The sequence below is a fragment of the Hibiscus syriacus genome, unplaced genomic scaffold (assembly GCF_006381635.1).
Source record: "Hibiscus syriacus cultivar Baekdansim isolate YM2019G1 unplaced genomic scaffold, ASM638163v2 tig00110683_pilon, whole genome shotgun sequence".
In the NCBI taxonomy this organism is placed as follows: domain Eukaryota; kingdom Viridiplantae; phylum Streptophyta; class Magnoliopsida; order Malvales; family Malvaceae; genus Hibiscus; species Hibiscus syriacus.
This window is the reverse complement of record NW_024062823.1, coordinates 564,348-588,663: the sequence shown is the minus strand read 5'-3', so window position 1 is coordinate 588,663 and position 24,316 is coordinate 564,348. Positions and strand designations below refer to the sequence as shown.

The 24,316-nt window shown below is 34.5% G+C and overlaps 1 protein-coding gene across 1 annotated transcript; it reads right to left on the bottom strand.

The window, feature by feature from the left end:
* Window positions 1–12,826: 12,826 nt before the first annotated feature.
* Window positions 12,827–22,953, bottom strand: LOC120138343 (phosphatidate phosphatase PAH2-like). Its single transcript, XM_039153835.1, is given in 19 exon segments — window positions 12,827–13,244; window positions 13,540–13,638; window positions 13,731–13,859; window positions 14,299–14,342; window positions 17,592–17,664; window positions 17,828–17,914; window positions 18,128–18,212; window positions 18,707–18,780; window positions 18,933–19,510; window positions 19,824–19,892; window positions 19,895–20,113; window positions 20,116–20,223; window positions 20,226–20,297; window positions 20,300–20,412; window positions 20,414–20,607; window positions 20,836–21,026; window positions 21,029–21,475; window positions 21,514–22,355; window positions 22,879–22,953. Coding segments are annotated over 18 exon segments (3,342 nt in total). The 5' UTR covers window positions 22,217–22,355; window positions 22,879–22,953; the 3' UTR covers window positions 12,827–13,187.
* Between the last annotated feature and the right edge of the window lie 1,363 nt (window positions 22,954–24,316).

The window sequence follows — 24,316 nt, the reverse complement described above, 5'->3', positions numbered from 1 at the left end:
TCTTTGATACTAGAGGATAAATTGGTTCCTTAATAGTTCTTCGGGTCATGCAATAGAAAAACCTAAAAAAGAAGTAAACAAAAAAAAAAGTAAAGTAAAATCAAAAACTAACTAAAAGCTTTGCTATAACGAAACTTTAAAAAATAACCAACTGCCAATCCCCGACAACGATGCCAAAAACTTGATCTGTGTAAATATATAGTGATTTGGCACGTAATATGTGCAAGTATACACAATCGATGCAAGTAATACAAATGAGTGAGTATTATCTCCCAAGGATTGGAGGTATTTTAAAAACCAGCTATAGGAAATAAAAATTGTCACAGACTAAATATAAGACTAATTAATCTAAGTATAATGGTATAAACAAATAACAGTATAGTTGTACAGATTGTTATATAAAGGATGATGAAATACTGTGGCAGAATGGATTGAGGGGAGAGTTAAATTTGTGGTGGAAATTGTTATAAATGTAAAAGTGTGATGTGGCAAGAATTTAAGTAAAGTGCAAATGAATGCTAAAGTAGTAAAATAAATTAAACCTTGGAAAATGATATTAGACTTGACAACCTCACATAATCAAGCTTCTATCAAGGTATATGGTATGGATTTGCCATGGCAATAATATTCAATGCTAAGGACGATCTCTGTTTCTATAAGTATGCTACCCGACATGATTTAATAAAAATGCTACAAAACTCTCTCAAGTAAGGAACCTTATAAAACTAATGCTACGTCAATACCTCCCAATGTGAACTGCGACACTAGCCTACCAACTAAGTCCTATCCTTTTTATTCAAATAAAAACCCTCTCTTTATCTCTAAGGCGGGTTAAACCTCCCCATCCCAGTTTGGTTCCCTTGTTCATGTAGATCTAACCTAGCTCTCTCGATACTACTTATCTATACTTAGAAAATGGCAATCTCTCAAAAGTCTTACAATGCTACAGTGCATAGCGTTAAAAACAATGAGCAACACAATATTTAAATATAAAAGCATGCATTCATCCATTAACACAAAATTAAATCATCCAACACAAACCCAACACCAAATAAGTAAGTTTATGGTGTGGTTTAGTTCATCCAAAGTATACAAATTAGTACAAGCCCAAATAAGATAGAAAAATAAAGCACAGGAGAAGAAAACTCCAAAATAAGTATTGTCGTGACTTAGCTCAACCACCATGCACCGCCTTAGGAAGCTATCCTTTCTCGAGGTCTATTTGCCTTTGAAACTCGGCTATGGAGGACACCACGAATAGGGGATGAAAAAGGAACAAGAAGATGGAAATGAGAAGTCACTTTTCTCTAGGTCACCTCCCAAAGCTTTCTAAAAGTATCTTAAATGGTAGGGCACCTAAGGTATTTATAGGGAATTTTCTAGGGTTTAGGGCCCAAAATTCTCTTTGTACCCTATGGTACCCTTCTCATGTGAATGAGTGGTTACCATGGCAGGTGGTCCAAAAATTACAGCAAAGTAGGTAAGTCATGCGTGGCTGGACAGCAAAGCAAAGATATTTTGTTATTTTTCTTTTCTGCTCTAAAGTCTACTGTCCATCATTCGTTACGGTAAATCTTTCAACATTTCATCTCTAGAATGCTACAGCAGCCACGTTTTCTCCTTAAACTTTCATTTCCTGCACAATACCAAAAAACAAGACCTTTCCCTTAGGAGCACCAATTTTTAATAAATTTGTGTCGTAGTAGACTTTTCCACCAAATGTAACTATAGGACCTAAATTCTAAATGTTGTGACATGGGATTTAAAAAAACAATAACTAAGTAAAAGGGCACAAATACAACCTTTTTGTTGGGTTATCACATAGAGGTTGACGTTAGTCGAGGTTGTCATTATATCTATAGTTATATGCATCGAGATAGTTTGGCAAGTGCAACAACATCTCATGGTGTAGCATGATGAGTTATATATGTTCAGCGGATAAAAGAGGTTATCGGGTTATGCAATGAGTTAACTCATTGAGTAAGGTTAGCCAAAGTAGGATTTAGTGATAGTAGTTGAGTCATAGAGTAGTGTCCTCCTTGCAAAATGTTCTAAGTATTCAAAGTGAGAGGACATCCAGAGTAAGCCTCGATGATTTTGCACTTCTTGAAAGTTATTTCTTTAGGATCGATGTTGTTATCACCCGTAAGAAAAAGGGGTTATAGATCAGTTTTTGAGTTTTTAAGTTACAAATCTTGTTGCAGGGATTTCTTCAGTTTAGAACAAGTTGATGTGAATTTAGGTGTTTTGATTTTTTTAATTATTTGACCTAAGGATGAATCGTCATTTGGACTGAGTAAATTTTGAGGGTGAAATTTCTTTCAAGGAGGAAAAGTTGTAACACTCCAAATTTCGGGCTAGTAATTTCGGGTTTACTTGAGATGTAAGTAGACCCCCGTGAATTTTATAATTTAAGTCATTGGGCTTAATTGGGTCGGGATTGACTCATTTAGTCATAAAAGGAGATTTTAATTAGTAGAAAATGAGGAAGGACCAAAGGCATTATTATCCCATTTTCTAAAGATGAAGCCTTTATGTATTCTTTTATTTTCTTCTCCACATTTCTTCCATTTTTTCTCTTCCTCTTTAAAGACCAAGCTAAAGGTAAGGTTTTAAGCCTTTTTCAGGATTCATTTTCTTCATAATCCCTCTTGCAACTTCTTCTTAATGAATCAAGCCTTGGGTTTTCATAGTTAAAGAGAAAGGTGGTTTTCATCAAAATCACCAAGGAGAGTAATGTGGTTGAGAATGGGATTCATTTCGGGTTTTTAACACCAAGGTAATGTATTTCTAATCCTTTGGATTATTGATCATCAAAATATGAAGAATTTGTAATATTTGAGTATTTAACCATTTTAGAGTTATATTTGAAATCATAATCAAATGATGTTTTGGAGGTTTATAATAAATTTTTATGCTACTTTAATAACTTAATTAACTCTCTAAATGTCCAGTATAAGGTTAGAAAAAAAACCAAGTCATTAGGACGATTTGGGTTTTTCTGAGCCTACATAAACAATTTCGAGGTTCGAGTATCGGTACTGGGATACACAGCATCGATACTAGATAATTGGGGGCAAAATTTAAGGATTTCAGCCTGGGATTATCGATACTGATGTGAGAGTAACGATATTGCCCATTCAGTCTCGAGACTCAGACTGTTGGTCCTGAGACTGATCCTAATTTTAAAAACAGAATGCATTTTCGGTATCGATACTTTAGGGGTATCGATACTGGATCCTTGTGTATCGATATTGCAAGTAGAGTATCAATACTGCTTACTTTGAATGATTAAATTTAACCCAGTTAAGGCCAATGAGAGTTAAGGACGATCCGTATTAGTAAGAATTGTATGTGAGGACATAAATGACCAAACATACCTAGAAATACTCTTAGGAGTAGGTTACAATTGATGTAACCATACTAGGCAAAATACATTGAGTTATCTTTAGTCGAGCACGTACGCAGATAGTTGAGAACATGGATCATTGTAGGAGATGTACCGACAAGCGGTACAATGAGCAAGTCAGATTTAGAGATAGAGGAAAGTGTGGGCTTCAAAACATCATGAACCTAGGAGGTGTAAGTCTTCCTTTCAATTTAAGGGTATTGAAGGAAAGTTTAATAAGAGCGATCAGAGTGTCGCTAATCAGAGTTAAACCCGAGTCAGGTATCGGGTTAGCAAATAGTATTGTTGGTGAATAGAAACAAAAATTATCATAAAACCTCAAGAATTCGTAGAGACTTCACTAGAGTAGATAATGATTAAATACCCTTAAGTAGCGAGTGACCATAAGGAACAGCGTAATAAATAACAGCAGTATCAGACCAACAAGCCTTTGCATAACGTTCTAGTTGAGAAAACGAGTGAGATAGCAGTTTTTGAGAGTATAACCTTACCTTAGTTAGTCCAGGTATGCTAGAGTCTACCCAGGTTACCTTAGTTGCCCAAGTAGGGAATTATCGATGTGCAAGGCACTTCAGGAGCTAGTAAGGGTGTGAGGCTTGAAAACTCACGATCGAGGAGTTGTTTAGCAATGTTAGCGTCGTGTGGCCTATAGGCCTTAGGTATGCATGTATAGTCGCTTCATTCCATTTTAGGTAATGACGATCATCTAGTGTATAGGATATCTGAGAACACTTGAAACAAGTGTGCAAGGCACTTAACACTCGCGAGGGGTGGGTTGGTAGGTGTTATGTCCTTACCCGGATACACCATAGCAAATGTTCAAGGCACTTCTGTGGATAATTTAGGCATGAGGCCTAACACTCATGAGGTGGGTTAGTCGACATGATATACATGTTTCTAGTGTCTGATGGCTTTGTGAGGCCATATACTAGTCAATATTACATATAGGTAATGCACAACAGAGTCAGAGTCACGTTTGGATAATGTCGAGTCGATTCAGAGTTTGTATTTAGATAATGCAAAGAAGTCACAATCTGTAAAATCCCAAAATTTTGGTTAGTGACCAAAATATAAATTTTGAAAGTTTAGTAGCCAAAGTATAAAATTAAGAAAGGTTTAGGGACCTAAGTGGTAATTTTCCCAACAAGAATTTTTGTTCCATAAATGGATAGTTTAATCTTGAGAGTGGGGTTTTACTAAAATCAAATTCTTGATCTAGAAATGTGTTATAAACTAGAAAATGTTAAAGTTAGGTAAAATTTGGTAAATCGACCGAATAAAAATTTTAGAAAAATTTGAAGGATCATAAATTAAGCTCAGAAATATTATTTCCACATTTAAATGATGGAAAATAATATGGATCATGAATTTGAAGATTTATTTCCATGCTTAATTTGAATCGTTGGATCAAAGTGGTAAGATTTTAATTTTTGGAAGTTGCCTGGTAAAATTGGAAAAGGGTAAAATATTTTGTTCATCTTTGAATTTGGAAATATAATAAGGTTATGTGGCTTGGTTATTTTGCAAATATCAAGTTTCATTCATGGCAGAATGGACAATTCTCATTAAATGAATATTTTATTCATTTAAGCTTAAATAAAGATTAAATTAACATGAAATTCATTAGAAATTTCATGAAAACTTATCCATTTTCAGCCAACATTTCGTGCTCCCCATGAACAAGGTAAGAGAATTTTTATTTTCATTTTTGAGCAATTTCCTTTGGATTTTGGATCATGCCGTGAAATAGAAAATTGTTTTATTTGAAAAATTCTATCATTCGGTACCATTATTGTTTACTAATTTGGTTTGTGTTAAAAAATCCCAAATTCTAGTGTTTATGTTCACATTTGAATTTATGGAATTGATGAAAGATTTTGATGTTATTGAGGTTGTAGAATCATTTCCAAGCATGATTGATGATTAAAATCACTTGTACATGATCATACGAACATATAAAGTTTCGACCTAAACCTAATCTTGGGAGAAAGACGTTTTGAAGAAATTAAGTTTGGGTTTTGATTGTAGAGACTTTATAAGGTTGAATCGAAGTTGATTTCATGCTTGAATAGAATCAAAATGAACAAAATCATGAAAACCCTAGTTTTGGAACTTGAAACATTCGGCCATGACTATAGTGGATGAGAAAAATTATGTAGGGTCTGGAAATGATGTAGGAAGTATTCTACAAGCTTTATAAAAATTTGGGGACCATTATGTAATTTTACAAAAGTTAGGGGACCTAATTGATAATTTTGGAAAAGTTATGGATTGTTTAATAGTTGATTTACTATTCTGGAAATTAATTTTTGAGTGTTGAAATTGATGTTAGGATGTGAAATTGGATTATTTTGGAAACCTTGTAAAAGTTAAGGTTTAAATCACAAATATGGAAAGGTTGGGAGCTTAAGTGAAAATGTTATGTGAATTTGGAATAAAAGGAATTTTAATGGTGCATTGGAAGTGTTAAGGTCTACATTTATGTTATGACATGAAAATTGTATCGAATAAGCATCGAAAAATTTGTTAGGAATTTATTTTCCAAAGTATGCCTATGTTAGTAAGATTAAACATTTGGTTTGAATTTGTATATGTTTGGTAATGATGTTCATTTAGATTGAGTGCTTGAAATCAAGATCAAATATTTAAAGCTAAGGAGAAGCTTAAGGATGAAATGGGAAATTCTAAGGAAGGCTGCAAGTTAAAGACAACATGTGAGTGCAAATTTAATTTGTACTTATATTATCGAACAAACATTGGCTTACGATGAGCCAGTGATGGAGTTACTATGGTAAGAAGTGACTCCTAAAATGTTATGTGAATTGTGATGCATGCATATATGTGCATTTGGTGAGCTAATAGAATTAGTGAAAAAGTTGAAAATGCAAATTGGTGAAAACTGCTTAGAATTTATGTTCTGGACATAAGTTTAGAAAATCACCATAAATTATAAAAAATATATTAGAGTATGTTTTTTATTGTTGGACTAGTATATCATTATAATTGTTTTTAGAACAAACGGAATTGATTTAAAGGTGTATACAAAAAGATATGAATTTTTAACCGAGGATAGGTCAAAAATGGGGCAGCAGATTCTACTCAAAATAGATTATGTCTCTCAACTTTGAAAATTCACCATAAATTGTAGAAATCGAAATAGAAGGATTTACTTATATGGATAGAATTGTATTTGAGTCTAGCTTCTATTGGTATAAACTAAATAATTTTTTAGTGTGTATATTAATACAAAATAATATTTCTTTGAAGGTAGTGCAAACAATCAGGATATGAAATTATGATAAATTTTGGGATTTAACCAAATTAGAAGCAGATGATCAACTTAAAGCTTAGTGAGGCTTATATTTTTACTTGAATATATTTCAAAGTGAGTGCAATGCATGCATAGCATTATACATGGATGTTTTATACATCATTTTTAGGACTTGCGATAAGTCTACCTTATTTATGTTGGCGTGATATTTATGCCATTCATCATATATTTGACATATTCTAATTATGTCAAAGGTATAATATAAAATGTATTGATCACTAGTTATTATATATACGATATTTATCATAAATATATATGATGTTTGTTATGAATGTTATTTCGGGTACGAACTGCTCAATGTTAAAATTATATTAATATACATTGCCATGAATGGATCAAATAAAATAGACTATATGGCCAAGTAAGTCATTGAGGAACAGGGTATAGTTGGCATGCCATAGAGTATAGCAGTTACAGATTTATATTAGCACTAGTGTGTAAGGACACTAAGTGTAGGTGGTGGGCACAACCTTATGTGGCATATCCGAATTAGCACTAGAGTGTAAACCTAGTGTAGGTGGTGGGCACGACTTTATGTGGAATATACAGAATAGTACTAGAGCGTAAGCTTAGTGCAGGTTTAGCACTACGATGCATAAATTGGACTCGAATACCCAGGGTCCTCAAAGTTTAAATTGGGCTATGGTTTATTGGTTAATAAATGGTAAACAGACAAATAAGCTTACGAGCTTGTGGAATGATGGCAAGTATATTGGTAAGAAACTTGATATTCGATTATATCATGTTAATATATGGTAACATGGTTGGAATACAGGTAAGTGATCATACTGCACTGAATATGGTTATTCATTCAAATTTATTTGTTGCATTGCTTTAAATATTCACATGATTGTCTCACTAAGTGTATACTTAGCGTATGATAATTTTCACGTGTAGGAAAAAGAAGGAAAACTAGTAAGGAGTTGAGCTTGACATCAATCACCGAGGAAATATTTACAGGTAACAGTGATGACATCCTACTGTGTTCTAAAAGTTCTAGCTAGCATATATACGAGAATGAAATATCTGCAATTTCTTAATATAGTTAGTATTAATTATAATTAATATTATGATATTAAACTATGCTTAAAAATTAATTTGGGTTTTAAATAAAACGTGTTAGATAATCTTATTTATTTTATGAAACAGAACAAACTGTCTATCACTGCTTGAAACTGGTTTTGAATTGGTAACTAAAGTATTATATTACGATTTTTCTATAGTTAATTATTTTATAATAATTTTTCAAGTTGTGAAACTAGTGTTGTTTGAGTGAAACTAAAATTTTACTCAGTTAAATTCTAAAGAAATATTTTGAATTTCTGATGTGACATCTGTAACTCGTATTGATTCGCGTATACGGGTTATGGGTGTTAAATTTATTGGTATCATAGCTATAGGTTTGGTCAATTCTAGGACTAAACCGAGCTTGTTTTTAGTTAAAAAGTGTATACATGGCACTATGATGCCATTGTTACTGATTTGGTGATTATAAGGTTCGATTAATGTCACTTCTTACTTATAAAGGTGAATAAATATAGTATACAAAAAAGATGTGTGTATTCGAGGGTTTGAAGAACGTGATCGAGTAGGAGGTTCAAAAATAAGTTAGTAGTGATAGTAATGATGTTAATCATCATCATCCTATTTAGTCTAAATAAGTTGATGCTTTGGCACAATAGAAAGTGTCAATGTAAGTTTAAGAAAACCCCTCGTTCATGCATTAGTACAATATTGATTAAAGAATGAAACATTCTGATAGAATTGATCCTAAGTGTTACGTGCGCCTAACCCTTTAGACTTGAAGGCGAGGGTGAGTAGTATTTGTAGACAGTAATTGTCTAGTAAGGATTCAAAGTGTTGATTTATAATAGACTTGATAGAATTGACTTCGAAGGTAATTTTTGGAATGGATTGATTACCCCCTACCATGTTGCAACGAATAATCGCTTAAAGCGATTGATTTTAAAGAATTTGAAAAGTTTCGAGATATAATGATAGGGAAAGAGAGTAAAATTGTTCCCTGATGGGATTTTGGCAGTAACTATTATAAAGTTATTGTTATAAGGTTGTTAAGCTTTCTTAGTCGATGAGGTGGATATTCAAACTTTCATAGTTAAGTTGGAGATATTCCAACTTTTTAGAGTATTTAATTGTGCATCTACAAAAGTTACCTGGATTACCTCTAGATTGAGATGTAGAAAGTAAAATAGAGATGCTTCTCGGTATTGCGTTTATTTCTATAGCCGTATCGAATGGCTTCGGCTGAGCTTAGAGAATTAAAGGCATGGTTAGTAGAATTGTTAAGACTGGGAATTTACAAGACTAAGTGTGACATTTGGGACACACTAGTGTTATTGTGAAAAAGAAAGACGAGTCTATGAAATTATGTATGGATTAACGTCTGCTAAATAAGGTAACAAAGAGGAACAAGTATCCTCTTCCAAGGATTAATAATCTTTTGATCAGTTAAAAGGGTGCATTGGTGTCTCCCATGTTGGATCTTCCTAATTCATTTTTTAGAATTCAATATAAATACTACGAATTTACGATAATGTCGCTTGGTTTAACGAATGTTCCTGCGACACTTATGGATTGGATAAACCTAGTATTTTAGTTATACTTGGAATAATTGGTGGTAGTGTTCATTGATGTTATTGTGATATGTTGTAAGACCAAGGAAGAACACGATGTTTGTTTTTGTATAGCTCTTCAAACTATTCGGGAGAAAAAAATTGCATGCTAAGTTGACTAAGTGTAAATGTTAGTTGTCTAAGGTTATACTCCTTGCCCATGTGGACTCAGTTAAGGGGATAAGAATATATTTCAATAAAGCACGAGATATAGTCGAATGATAAATTCCATAGAATGTTTTCGAATTTCAAAGTTTCATGGGATTTGTTGGTTACTATCGAAGGTTCATAAAGAACTTTTCGATGATTATATTCCCTCTGACCAAGCTATTGGGAAAAGACGTGTTACTCATTTGGAATGTTAAGTGCCAAGAAAACTTTGAGATGTTAAAAAGAATACTGACATAAGCTCCAAGGTCAGTATAATTAGAATATGGAAAAGATTATGAGAATTATAGTAATTCGTCTCATAATGGTTTGGGATGCATGTTCGTACAAGTGGAAAATTTTTGGTTTATGCTTCAAAGCAACTAGAGAATCATGAAAGAAATTATCTGACTCACGATCTCGAGTTGGAAATAGTTGTGTTTACTTTGTTGATATAACACCACTATCTATGTGGTGAGTGACGCTATATCTATACGGATCTCAAAAATCAAAAGTATGTGTTGACTCGAAGGAGTGAAAAGAAAGGAAACGGATTGAATTCCTTAAAGAATGATGACGCGATTATCAACTACAAATAGGAAAGGCTAATATGGTGGCTGATACAATAAAGTTGAAAGACATTTATATTCTGAGAGTTTTGAATATGTGATTGCCTTTAAAGAAAGATGGTGTTTTGATTGTATAATTAAATTTAAAGCCCATGTTGCTAGATCGAATAAAGGATCGTCAGAGAAAATATGAAAATTGTCGTGCTTGTCAAAGATAGAACAAGCAGAAAAAGGTGAAACTAAAGACTTTAAGGTTAAGTTTGATGAATTATATTATCGAGGAAAGAGTTTATAAATAGGTATGAAAAGAGTTATGATCGAGCTAGTTTCTAAATGGCTGACACGTTAGTGAGTTAAAGTAAACCATCAAGTGCCTTCTGAATTATTGTAACCGAATTCTATTCTTTAGTGAGAATAGGAACGAGTTACAATGAACCTTGTAATGGGAAAATACCATTTAAGATAATCTCAAGATAGTTATTGATCGACAAGCCTTGCACGTACTTGAAAAGAAAAGAGATTGAATACCTGGAAGGTGATAAAGAAGTATTTCTTAAATTATCACCTTGGAAAAAAAGTATTGTGGTTCAGACGCAAAGGAAAACCGAGTCTGAGATTTATTGGACCTTATAAGTTTATAAAACAAAAGTTGGATCAATGACTTATCAACTAAAAGTGCCTTCAGAAATGGACAAGATCCATGATTTTTTTCATGTGTCGATGCTCAGGAGGTATCAATCAGATCATTCTCATACTATTCCCCAGGAGGAAATAGAGATTTGGCCAGGTATGACTTATGAAAAAGAACCAGTACTTATTAAAGTTCGACAAAGAAATCAAATAGTGAAAAAATAGCATCCTTGTCTATTTACATCAGGTACGTATTGAAAACTCGAGGACGGATTTTTTTAACGGGAAGAATTGTAATACCCCAAATTTTGGTTAGTGACCAAAATGTAAATTTTGAAAGTTTGGTGGAAAAAGTATAAAATTGAGAAACGTTTCGGGACCTAAGTGGAAATTTTCTCAAAAAGAAATTATATTCTATAAATGGATAGTTTAATCTTGAGATTGAGGTTTTACTAAAATCAGATTATTGTATAATTTTCTTCCTCTTTTCCATTAAACACGATCATTTAGGGTCCGTTTCTGATAACAAAGCACTACCATTATTGTAATCTAAAGCCGTGAGGGGCACCTAACTGTTAAATGCATTGGGTACAATTTTAGCTGCTATGCTATCCATTGACCCTTTTCGCCTAACACAATGGCTGGCAACTCTGAACAAAATTTCATATATTAATCAACCCACTTGTCGTCCGGTTCCTTGGATTTGAACAACCATCACTACTTTAATGGCTCTATACCCTTTGTTTTATCCAAACATAGAAGAATCTTAGGTAGCGTTTGCAAAAAGCTACTCATAAATCTTATTTCTATCCATCTTAGGGTACTAACAATTGTGTCTAAACTTCGGCCAAATTCTAGTTTTAGTCCCTCTATTATGCTCAAAATATGTAACTATTGTTTTCTAACAGTATGGATAACTGCAAGGTAGTATATGTTCAGAATATTTCTTAGTCAATAACACACATCCTGCAAGCACAGTTGCTTGAATCCAAATCTTAACATCAATCCCTTTTACTATTGAGGTCACTCAATAAATGCTAGTGACTGCTGTTTACTATAGTATAATTGATCCCTCTACTTTTATAATATCATTAGTTTTTCCAAAAAGATAATATTATTCATTATCTTTGTTAAAGTGTTAAATCACTCGTAGCATAAAAGAAGGAAAATAAATTTCAGCATAATGACTTGGCAAGGGTTTTTTTAAGAGAGGAAAAAAATCCGCATCAACATTTAAGTAGGGATAATTGATGCTTTTACTCATTTGGACCAATTACTGACATTATAAAAGATGGTTCGATGGATGCACATGGACCAAATTCTAAATTTAAGAATAGTAGCGGAAACAAAACAACAACTTGACCCTTAACTTTTAAATACGCGTCTGCATTTTTAAATTAAGTTATGCCATTCGATTTAATGCGTTTGCAAAAGCTCAAAGCACTAGGGAACGGTATAAATATGAGAAGCCTCCAAATATTTGTACACCGGGGCAGCTGCCAAGCTAACCAGCATGCAATACCAGTGTGCAACGAAGGGACTTGCCAGGCTTTGACAGTAGGAATGGCCATTAAAACTCGAACATACTCCACAGATGGCAAGCGGGAAATGACAATCGATGAGTTCAAGAGATGGTTAAAGAAATTCAATGATGATAAAGACGGCCGGATTAGCAGAGACGAGCTTACAGATGCAATACGAGTGTCTAGTGGTGGATGGTTCGCTAGGAGGAAGAGCAAGCAAATAATCCGATCCGTGGAGTGGATGGGAATGGTAATGGCTTTATTGACGACAATGAGATCAAAAACCTGGCAGAATTCACAGAGAAACACTTGAACGTCAGAATTTTGTATTTGTGAAGAGATCATTTGTCGTATCTCTGTATTCCTTTCTTTTTTGATGATACATTCTTCTGATCGAACATTGTTAATAATCCAAGTTACTTTCATCGGTACACGCAAAACTTAATTCAATAGATTCGTTTGTCTTTAAAATTTAACATCCGTCCTAGATTTCTGGTGTCTGTACTTCATAGCATAGGGTTGTTTGGAGTACAAGCAATCTCCTATGAACTAGTCAAGATTGGTTTTGTATCAGGAATAAAATATATAAAAACAAAAATTAAAACTACCTTTTTCTCCAATGAATGTTTACATGTTTAAACTGTTTGTAGGGTCGCAAGAATTCACTACACAGCTACAAATCCAACTACAGTGAAGCCAAACCTAAGATTCTACGCAAATTTCATATAAATTACATTGGACAATCGAGAGCTGGCCACCCCTGCACTTTCAAGAGCATGCAGGAAATTACTTCAAACAGCCATGATTACATATTTAAGTGTGTAATCTTGTTATGCACATTTAATGGAAGTGCGGGCAACATCGGCATCAAAATATACGCGGATAGCTCCAGAATCATTTTTCTCGGTATCCGAATGCTAACGCAACATATTCTAGTTGAAAACCTCATATGTCAATGACGGGAGGTGGCAATTTCCAGAAATTCCATGAATTAAAATCTTCCTGTAATAAATAGAAATAAAAGAATTTAACCAACAAAAGTTCTGACGACACGGAAAAGATGAATAAACCTAGCAATTTTAGACTTAATATATTATCAGAAGGTGAAACCTCAATCAATCTGCACCACCCAAGCAAGGATGGAAAATCTAGAAGAAAGAAGGGACAATGTGGAATCTTTCCATAAAACAGGTATGAATTCAGCCCCATTGATTCTGGGTTTGAAGCCAATTTTTGGCTTCGGAAATGAACTCCAAGTCGTCGTGTGTTATATATAAAAAGGGAAAGGTAACAAAACCTGCTCGGATGAATTCGTTGGTGGAAACATGCCATGAACAAGAGCATGAAGGGAACTATAAGATTTTGTGTCAACACGACGATTCACAGCAACCTCACCCTACAAACATTAAACCATTAGAAGAGAATATTCGGCGCAGTGACATTAGAACTTGGTCACCTTTCTTTAAGCATGAAGAAGCCTTTAATTACCTTCGGGTTTATAATGAAGATTTTCCCTCTTGAGATTCCAACCTTAACATAGCTGATTTCATCGGTGTCTCTATTACCAAAACCAGCATAGAATGGATTGCAATCAGATGGAAACAACGCCTTAATCTCCTGTAAATCAAAACATATATTAAGAAAATTAAAATGTTCCAGTTTTTAGACACACTGTTCCTTATCATCTATCTATGTATATTGGAAAGCTTTTAATCTCTAGCCATAATGCATAGTATCTACAAAGCCATAAAGAATTTTAACGATGAGACTCGTGATGCATAATATTAAAGACAGATTCAAATTACAAGGAATGTTGTGTTTCGAGCAAAAGACTAATTGAAGAGTTCTAATAATATAAATTTGTTATAACTCCACTTAAAATCCCATTCTATTAAGAAGTGCAATTTACATCACTCATAATGCTTTAAATTCTTCTTAGACTTGCATGCAACCCATTCAACTGATTCGACACACAAGAAGAAGCAAAGACTAATTCATTTATTTAACAGCAAAAATACCGTATCAGAAGCTAAGGATGTCAGATTAGAGAACTAACCTCTAAACAAGCGATCTTAAACTCATGAGGAGCTCTTCTGATAACTGAGAAACAAATAAAGATGTTTCAGTCAAAATAATGTGGTTTGAGATGTCTTCGGGAGGGGGGAAAGAAGCAGGGATGAAGACAGCGAGGTGCAGGCAGCGGGCTTGGCTCCCTCTAAAAGGGTAAATTTTGATTTCAGTCCATTTGAAATATAAAGTTTTCACTTCAGATAATGGTAAAACCGCATTCCAACCGCCTCCAAAAATGAAAATTCTTAATTTAATCCTTTTAAATATTTTAAAGTTATCAGCTAAAACAATGATAAATTATATTTTAGCCCTCTAAAATTTTATTACTTACGTTTGTCCCCATAAAATATCCTGGCTTCGTCCCTAGAAGAAACAGATAAGAATGGATGTTCAACTCTAATAAGCTATATGCTCCAAATCAGAATGATAACATATTAATAATGAATCTGAAGCCCAATTCAATTTGGATTTCAAAGGGGTCATGCCGAGGAAGCTTTCAATTTCCTAGATAATATGTAACAGTTGCAAAATAAAATAGAACAATATTTTGTTTAAAACTTATTGCAGCTCAAAGTGATATAACAACTAAACTTTGATTTTTTTTAAGGTTGTAATATTAGGCCTCGTGTATCAATTTCCGACGTTACAGCTACAATCTTCTCAAGTTAGTTATTTGATTATTTCATAAAGGCTTAACACCAAAATAAGTGCTCAAGCTATACCTCAATTTTCGAATAGATGCCTAAACTACTTTTTGACTCATCTAAGTGCCTAACATTACAAAAGTTACAATTTTAGGTGTCCGGGCCGTCAATGAAGTTAATTTCCCCATTAAGTAATACGTGTTATAATCTGGTATTTTGAAAATTATATTAAAAATTAAAATTATATATTTTTAAAAGAAAAACATAACATTTTGAAATAACCCCAATAATTTAAAATTCTTCATTTCAATCCCTAAACCCACGCCATCCGCGCCCTTTGCCCTCGACGAAGCTCCACCCGACCTCATCTACGCCCAACGACCAAAACTCCATGAAATTGTGACCGACCGACGGCGAATCGACACTTTGTACCCCGTGCACCCTAGGATGAAAATCGTGACCCCACGCGATCTTGACAGAAACTACGACGGCGTATGACTAGGAGGATGGCAGGGACTACGTCGGCAGCGGTGGTTGTGGCAGGAAAAGGTGGCGACAACGGTTAAGAATATGATTTGGGGATTTTAAGTATTTTGGGGCTTTTTTATAATTTAAGAGAAATTAAGGTTTTTTTATAAATATAATAATATTTTTAAAAAATAAATTTAAAAATAATCAGATTGTGACACATGTCACCTAACAGGGGAATTTAATTCCGTTAACGTCCCGGACACCTAAAATGGTAATAATTGTAATGTTAGGCACCTAGATGGGTCAAAATAGTTTAGGCACTCATTCGAGAATTGAGGTATTGTTTGGGCACTTATTTTGATATTAAGCCTTTCATAAATGTCATAAATCCATTGAGGGGTTGACACAGAATTACGATAACACACCATGTCATCCTGGGATGCAATAGAAATTGAATTAATGAAAAAGAAAGAGATCATTTGCCTTATTCTGCACAGGGTAGCGAGATTTAGACTAACAGCTTGGTTCTCAACCAGAAATCCAAATTCTTCAATTCCTCTTGAGCCCCTTATTGGAGACCCTTCCCTAACAGATTCGTGTAAAATCATTAGAAAGAAGAAATCGCCTCCTATGATTTGGTCTCCCCCTCTGGAAGGATTTCTAAAGTTAAACGTGGACAGAGCAGTTAATAGGGACTGGAAATGGGGGGGGGGGGGTAAGGGGGGATTAATAAGGGACTCCCGCAGTCACATTTTAGGCTTGTCTTCGGAACCTATTGGTCCGGTCCTTCTGCACTGGCATAATTAAAAGCAATCAGAGCTGGCCTTCTATTGTTCACTTCGACAGATTGGGGAGAAAAGGGTCGGTTGGTCCTGGAGAGTGATTGTAGGAATGCTCTAGAGTGGATTAAGGATCCTTCATTATGTCCTCCGTGTTTTGAGTCCATTGTTAAGGAAATCGAGTCTGTCGTTAAGAGTTATGAGGACCTAATTCGCTTCATTCATAGATGTGCTAATTGGGAGGCGGATGAGTTAGCAAAAAAAAAAAGGGATTAGCTAATGTTAGGTAGAAAGGTGATATAGTCTAGTTTTGTATTGGAAATTGTAATGGGATGGTTCTGTAATCGGGTTGTAATCCTAAGGATTGTTAATCCCCTGTTTCAATAAAACTTGAGGTACTCTTTTACCCTTTCCTCTTTTCTCGGTAGACTTCCCTGGTTTATTGACAATTATAAAGGGGGTCTTTAACGAGACATTCAATTCTTAATAAATAAAAAAAAGATACTCATATGTCACTTTTTAAATATATATGTATTACATTATAGAACATAACTAATGTCCACATTAGAATCTATGCAACAAATCCAAAAGGATAAATAAGACAAAGTAAATTAAAGAGGTATACTTGACTCTTGTAAGAGTTGCAAGAAAATAGTTCCCCCCCCCCCCGACTCCCACTCCCCCGGGTTTTTTTTTAAATTAATGTTGACGGTGAGGTGAACAGGGATTGGAAAAATGGTTGTATTGGAGTTATATCTCGGGATTCTGACAGCACCCTGTTAGGGACCTTTTCAGAATCGGTTGGGCCTGGTCCCCCTGCCCTGTCTGAATTAATCGAGTTAAATTTGGTTTGCTATTCTTCATGGAATCATAAGGGGCGTTTGATTTTGGAAAGCGATTGTATTAATGTCTTGGAATGGTTAAAAAATCCTGGCTCTTGTCCCGCCTCGTACGAGTGTATAGTGAAGGATATTGTCTCTATTGTGTTGGATCGTAATGTGATTTTAAGGCACATCCAGAGAAGTGTCAACAGGGAGGTGGATAAGCTAGCAAAAGTAGGCATTGGTTAACTTGTTTCTCTTTTGTATTGTGGGTTTGTTTTTATTTCTAGTTATTTCTGCTTTTGGCTTGGTGTATGTTCCTAGGTAGGTTATGTCTCTTCTTTGTTGTACTGCATTTGATTCTCTAATAAAATTTTGAGGTACTCTTTTCCTCCTTCCAATTTTCCTTGAAATACATTGTGTATTTCGACATATAGGAAGGGAGTTTTAACGAGACCTCTAATTCTTATAAAAAAAAAGAATAAGAAAACTATCTTGCTACAAGAAAAGCAACCTTATAAAACTGTTTTATGTCTCTGAAATACATTAAAAAAAAAAAGTTACCTTCTCGATATAGGGATGGAAAAAGGCCATCAGGGGAAATTACAATTGGCCCATCTGGTAAAGCCTTGCCATCCTACAGACACGAAGACATATTGCCAAGGAGTTTCTCCTTTCTATGAGCAATGGTGGTAAGTCAAACAAAGAATAACAATGGAAAGAAGAAATTTTGAATTTTTTTATTCTCAATTTACTGTTTGACTTTGATATAACAAAGGCAGCAAACTAGCATAGAATACCTGCTTAAGATTGACCAAAAACTGTCTAGTAATATATGCCTGGGATATTGCACGTGCACTAAGAAAAAGCAATTGATAGCCATTTTCCTGCAGTATAGAAGAGGAATTTTAATCCATTGATTATATTAACAGCGTTACTCAAAATCATGCATTAGAATCCATTTAAAATATAGAATTGTTTTCTTTCTACAATTTGAAATAAGGCTGTACATGGTTCACTAACCCAATGTTTTCTTTTTATTTACAAGGAATAAAGTATCATGAACTAAGAAATTATAATGGAAGATGAACACGGCAGACCTTAATAGCTGAAAACAAATGCGCAACACCTGTTTGTGACCAATCTATCCCGACCATAGGCATGAACTGGCCAAGAACATCTGATCTGTATCAACAACATAAAATTAGGGAATCAAGAAAAGCACAAGAAAATCCTTACCTGCTGCAATTAAGAACTTAAGAAAGAAGCAGATTATAAAAGAAACCACTGTAAAAGAAATTCAAGGTTATGTAAGACATCCATGAATTTGAGCCCAAGATTAAAATTGATGACCAAACAAAATATTACTCAAGTTAACCAAAAGTTAATGTTAAAGATGCATCTAAGAATAAATAAAAAGCCAGTAAATCAACTGTGGCAAAGCTTTACCACCTTGGTTGAGCAACACCTCAAAAGGCCACAGCTCACTATAAGAATAAATAAAAAGCCAACAAATCAGCAGTGGGTAATATGAAGCATATCCTGAATTATCTTTAATTGCAAAAAAAGAACTTAATAACATAGACATGAAAACTTTAGCCAGTACTCACTACTCAATCTAAAACATGAAGTAGCATAATAGGGTCTTCTGCATGAGGAAATCTTAGAAACATCCTTACTTTGTAATTGTCCCATCGACATCGGATATTACTACACGAGTGTTCCATTTCCACAAATAGATTCTGGCATCAACCTGTTTAATACATGCTTTTGAGTGAGCACATCCAGACAATAAGTGATAAATAAGAAACGATCTCGAAAACAAAACACTGATCTCAATAACAAAGCACTAAATAAGTTTTCAGAAAGAATAAGTAACTTCAAGTCAGGATTCAACAAATCCACCTGTTGCTTCCCTAGCATAGGGGTCGAAAATGTGAAGGTTATATGATTCATCCCATCCTTTATGTTTAATGAAGCCAGCTGTTCAGAGGTAGGAGTGATTGCCCTAATCATCTTCTTCACCTGAATGGGTTTAAGCATATGTTTATTATCATTTCTGGCAACAGTAACGTCTGCAGCTTTATCAGCATCGAAACCTCTGGTCTCAGCTGGAGCCGATTGCACCGCATTCCTAGATCTCGACCGTTTCAAAGAAAAAGGCCAAAGCCTCCAGCTGCCACAACGGGATATGTCTTTTGATGGATCCCCTTCAATGGATTTCTCCACTCTGTCAACAGGTAGCATGCCTTTGGATTCAAATAATTCTTCACTTCCGAATGTAACCATCCCTAAAATAATAGGGGCTGCTTCATCCCAAGGAAAGTAACAGCCACCAACTCGAACAACAAGCTTATCATTCTTCACGACAGCAGGGCCTAAAGAGCTAAACTTTTTGCTATCCAGTTTTTCAGCATCAAATACTTGACAAGCAGCTTCAGCCCCCATCCCTTCAAATAGTAGGTGTTTGCAAAGAGATATCTCTGCAGAAAGCATAATTCATGTCACTTTCAACAACTTATAGCCAAGAGAGCAGTTGCACCGAAACAACAGACCATTTCTTTTATGTTTAATTAAAAATCAAAACAACACGGAATGTTGTACTTTAGCATGATTATACGGGTTTTATTCATCACATAGAAAGAATTAATTTCTCAAGATATATTTGAATTTAAAGCATTCCCTAAAAGGTGAAAAAGCAGTGTAAAGAGTAAACTCAAGAAAGTAATACACAGTACCCGAGTTCTCTTATTCATCAAAGAAAGAGAAAAAAAAAATATAAAGGTGTTCTCTTACCGACAGCAGGACTATTAAGAGTATTTTTCGGCTTCCCTGAAGTTTCGCTCTCCTCAATACTAGACCTTCATCTTCTAATGGTTGTTCCTCGTCTGCATCTGACCTTATATGGCTCGAATCATCTTTCCTGATCGATGTCCACTTCATGGTTTCAGAATTTGAGTCCAGAGAATGGCCAACAGGAAGATGGCTGTTAGCATCAAAGTTGACACCAGGAGACCACATATTAGGGAGTGACTCCACCTGCAACCCATCATTCGCACCACCTAATCTATGATTTCTAGAAATACAATAGGATTGCTCCTTGGCTTTCCGACAGAGTATTCCAAATCATTGGATGAATTCTCCTGAACAAAATTATCCAGATATAAATATGACTCATTATTAACATTATATAAATCACGTCCTTCATTTTTGTACAAGTTGAAGGACGAAGATCTTTATTTACAGAATCTGGCTCACGAAGTTCGATCCATCAAGATCACTGAAAAGGAATTGTTCATCCTCGGAACTCTCTGATGGTGGAGTACTTCTCTTTGGGTCACGATCATGATAGCAATCATCAACAGAGTCCAAAGAATATTGGACTATCCTTGGTATTTTTATCATCTTCAGCTTGATCAACCGAATCACTGATGGTGGAAGTGGTATGAAAGCTGTGTAACTTCATTTCTTCCAAACCAATTAGAGGGTCCACACTAACCATTTGAGAGCAGGATTCCGAGACTGTTAATATCCCTTCAGAATCCAACTCCATGTCCTCCTTTTGCTTAAGAACTGTAACCTGATTTAAACCATCTATTCCATCAGTTCAGCAAGATTTTTTATTGATTATAAACGGAATACTTTTCAAAGAAAAAATTAGGTTCATAACATTTCAAGTGCATTTGAAAGCAATTTTGGGGCCTTCAAAAGAGCAATGCATCATTAAATAAGGTGCAACAGGTTCTTAATCAGATTTTGTTTAAAATGTCTTGTGCAACTACATGAAACATTTTGGAAGGGAGTTCACCTCTGGCACTAGCTCAGTTGTTGTAACCAGCGTTTCAGCATGAACATGTATTTTCTCATTTCCTTCATCAGAAATGCTCAATGTTTGAAGACTTTGTTCAGCTGAACCATCAAATGTTATTACTGAGCATTCTGACGTTTTGGGGTAAACAAAAGATTGAAGACTCTCTGGAACAACTTCCTTATTGGAATTCCCCAGACTGGTAAAACAACATTACTTTCGTGGCAGACCAGTTCTTCATCAAATTTCTTGTCCGTCGATGCTTCAAGGTTAAGTTGACTTTGCAGATCAGGACAACTCATCCCTGAGACAGCACCCATCTCATTCTCATTGTGATCCGAAATTCCAACACTAAGATTATCTATACTTCCTGAAATATTGGCTATTACTTTGCATTTATCTTTTGTGAAACCTTCACCTAATGATGAGGTTTCAACAATTTGTTGCTTAGCCCTTACACGAGACACTCGAATGCTAGCTTGCTCAACAGAATACTCTAGGTTCTCAAGGCCAGAATGAGAACTGACCTTTTGCTCATTGTAGCATTCAGTTTCCTCTAGTAAGGTCTGGCCACCGATGTTATTTTCCTCCTTATCATGTACAGAAGAGTTAAATTGACTTTCTTCATCGTTATTTTTCCCTCATCATCAGCAGAAGTGGGGAACCAGTTTTCTTCACAGTTAATTTGTGTATGCTCTTCAGAACCTTTATTATCCAATGAATCGTTCATAGAAGATAATCTGGACACATTAATATTTGATATATTAGAGGTAAGATTGGTAGACCACTTCACCTCCAACAGGTCAGCAGCAATTTCAGCACGCTCCAATGAATCTAAGCTCATTACACCAGCACCATCAGCACCCTCCTGGTAACCATTCTCCTTTGTCGACCTCCGTCCAAACAATCCAAATATCCGTGACCTCCGGGAAGTAGTCCTAGCCAAAATCTTCCCATTGCTCACATCAACCTCACCCACAGAGTTAGACTTATCAGCAACATAGTTGAAACTTTTGGACTTCATTGGCATCCTATCAGCAGACATAGGCTCATCTGTTTCGTATCCCGAGGGAAAAGTGACACCATCAGATTCCCCTTCTTCACCATCTACCTCCCTCAGAAAGTAAGCTTCCCCTTTATGATCAAGAAACATGTGGAAATTCGCTTTGACGCCATTAACAGAGATGCTAACCACCTTTTCCCTTGTCTTTAAAACCCCTTGAAATTTACCAAATCGAACATACCAAGGTGACGATTTGAAGCTCCCATCTGGTTGTTCCACTACAATTATATCTACTGCGCCGCCAAAAGGATGAAAGGGGCCAGACACCGTATAAACACCACGAGAAATATAGCTACCTAGCCGCCCCACCGCGTACATCCTCCTCCCTTCGAGTTTCCAACACTATCCAGATCTCAAACACTTGAAAATTCAGCCATAATTCAGATTCTCAATGGACTGCCTTTTGACAAGTACGATCAACGGGAAATATCGCTCAAAAAGTCTAAAGCTTTGAATTCTGCAACTACCCAGATTGTAAAACATCAAAATCAATACATAATTCAAAGACCCCAATCAATAAAAAAGAGAAAAGAAATGTTTTTTTTTCAGATGAAGAAACAATAACGCACCAGATAGACAGAGACAAAACCTCCCTATTAAATAACAAGGTAATACACCGATAAAATGTATCAATCTGGGAATAGTTCAATGCCCAGTAACCCAGGAAAAAAAAAGAAACGGACAAACAAGAAAAGCATGAATCAAGAAAAAAAACAGCTAAGAAACTCGGGTTTTCTCTTCTTTCTCTCTCTCTTCTTTTGGTAGTGTGTTTCCCAGGTGTAAATTCAATGTAAGGAGTTGATGGAGCCAACCAAAATAAATAAAAAGAAAGAAAGAGGACAGTTGATGGCAATAAAGCATATTCGTTTTTTTTTTTACTATTAGAACGTACCCAGAAAGAAAGCAGAGCATCATTAAAACCCCTACTTAAAAAAGAAAAAGAAGAGAAAAATCAAAGACTGAAAGAAAATGAAACAGACCTGGGGAAATTGAAGAGTGGAGTGAGAGTTGAGCAAAAGAGAGAAGGAATGAACAAGAGAGATTTTGTACCTCGGAAATGTCGAGACTCGAGAGAGAAAGAGAAGATGATGTGTCAGCAAGAGATTCAAGGATAGAGCCAACTGCCCATTTTCAATTCTAATTCTTAATTTAAGCTTTACTCCTATTTTATCATTTTTTGAAATACAATCAAAACAATACAAGAGTGAGCTTCTTTTTCTTCTTTTTTAATTTAAGTTGAGCAATTCCTCAAACATTTTTTCCTAATAAACACTATGGCTGTAAATGAAATGAGATAGATCGTGAGTTATTCGATATTGATTCAATCAAGGCTCGATAAATATTCGGATCGAATGGACTCGACTCGAGCTCGACTCGAGTTCTTAACGAACTGAAACGAGCTACTCGATATTCGACTCGAAAAGCTCGTAAGCAGCTCGAAAATATAATATATTAAGATTTTATTTAAAAAAATAAATTAATAATAATATTAATATTTATGTATTGATTTTTTTTAAATACAGTAAGATTTCATGTATTTAAGGTTTAAGTTCGAGTTTGAGTTTGAGGTTTTAATAGTTAAGTTTAAGAATTTTTTTTTTCATTTTGAACCTTTTCGAGCTGCTCACGAGCTTCAGTTCAAGATTTCGAGTTCGAGTCGAACTTGAAAATTTTAAACTCGCGAATTTTCGAGTCGAGTCGAGCTTCATTTTAGAGTTTTCGAGTCGAGTCGAGCTCAGCAATACTCGAGCTCGACTCGGCTCGTTTACACCCCTGATAAACACTTTGGTTCTTATCCTTGTCAAAAAAATAATCATTTTAACTCTTAAAATATTTTAGTTTTTTGTTAAATCAAATTAAATGATGAGGAAAATAATATTAGTTAAGTTGATATTAACTATTGTATCTTTTTTATTAATAGTAATGGCAATTATCTTAACATTTCACATAAAAATGTAAAAAATAATATATATAATTGAAATTGAAATTTTATACAAAAATTTAAATAAATATATTCAAATTATTAAAAAATTAGTTTTCTAAAAATGTTTAAAATATAAAATAATTTATGTAAACTTAATAATTTTTAATTTTTTGTCAATTAATTTAATTTAATTGAAATTTAAAAACATAAACTTTTTCTCAAACATTTGAAGACAAAAATATGAATATACCAATATCTTTATTATCATTGCAAAACGTATTACGAAGACAGGCTGTAAGATGGTTCACAATTGACATTGACATTGACATAATTAAATAATATATTTTTAATATATATTTAATTTAATATAATTTAATATTTTATTTTATAATTTTATACGTTGATCTAATTAATTAAAACAGTTGACTTATCTAATTAAAATGTTGGCTCGCTTGTTTTTTTAATTAAAAAAATCCCTTCAATGCTGTGAATAC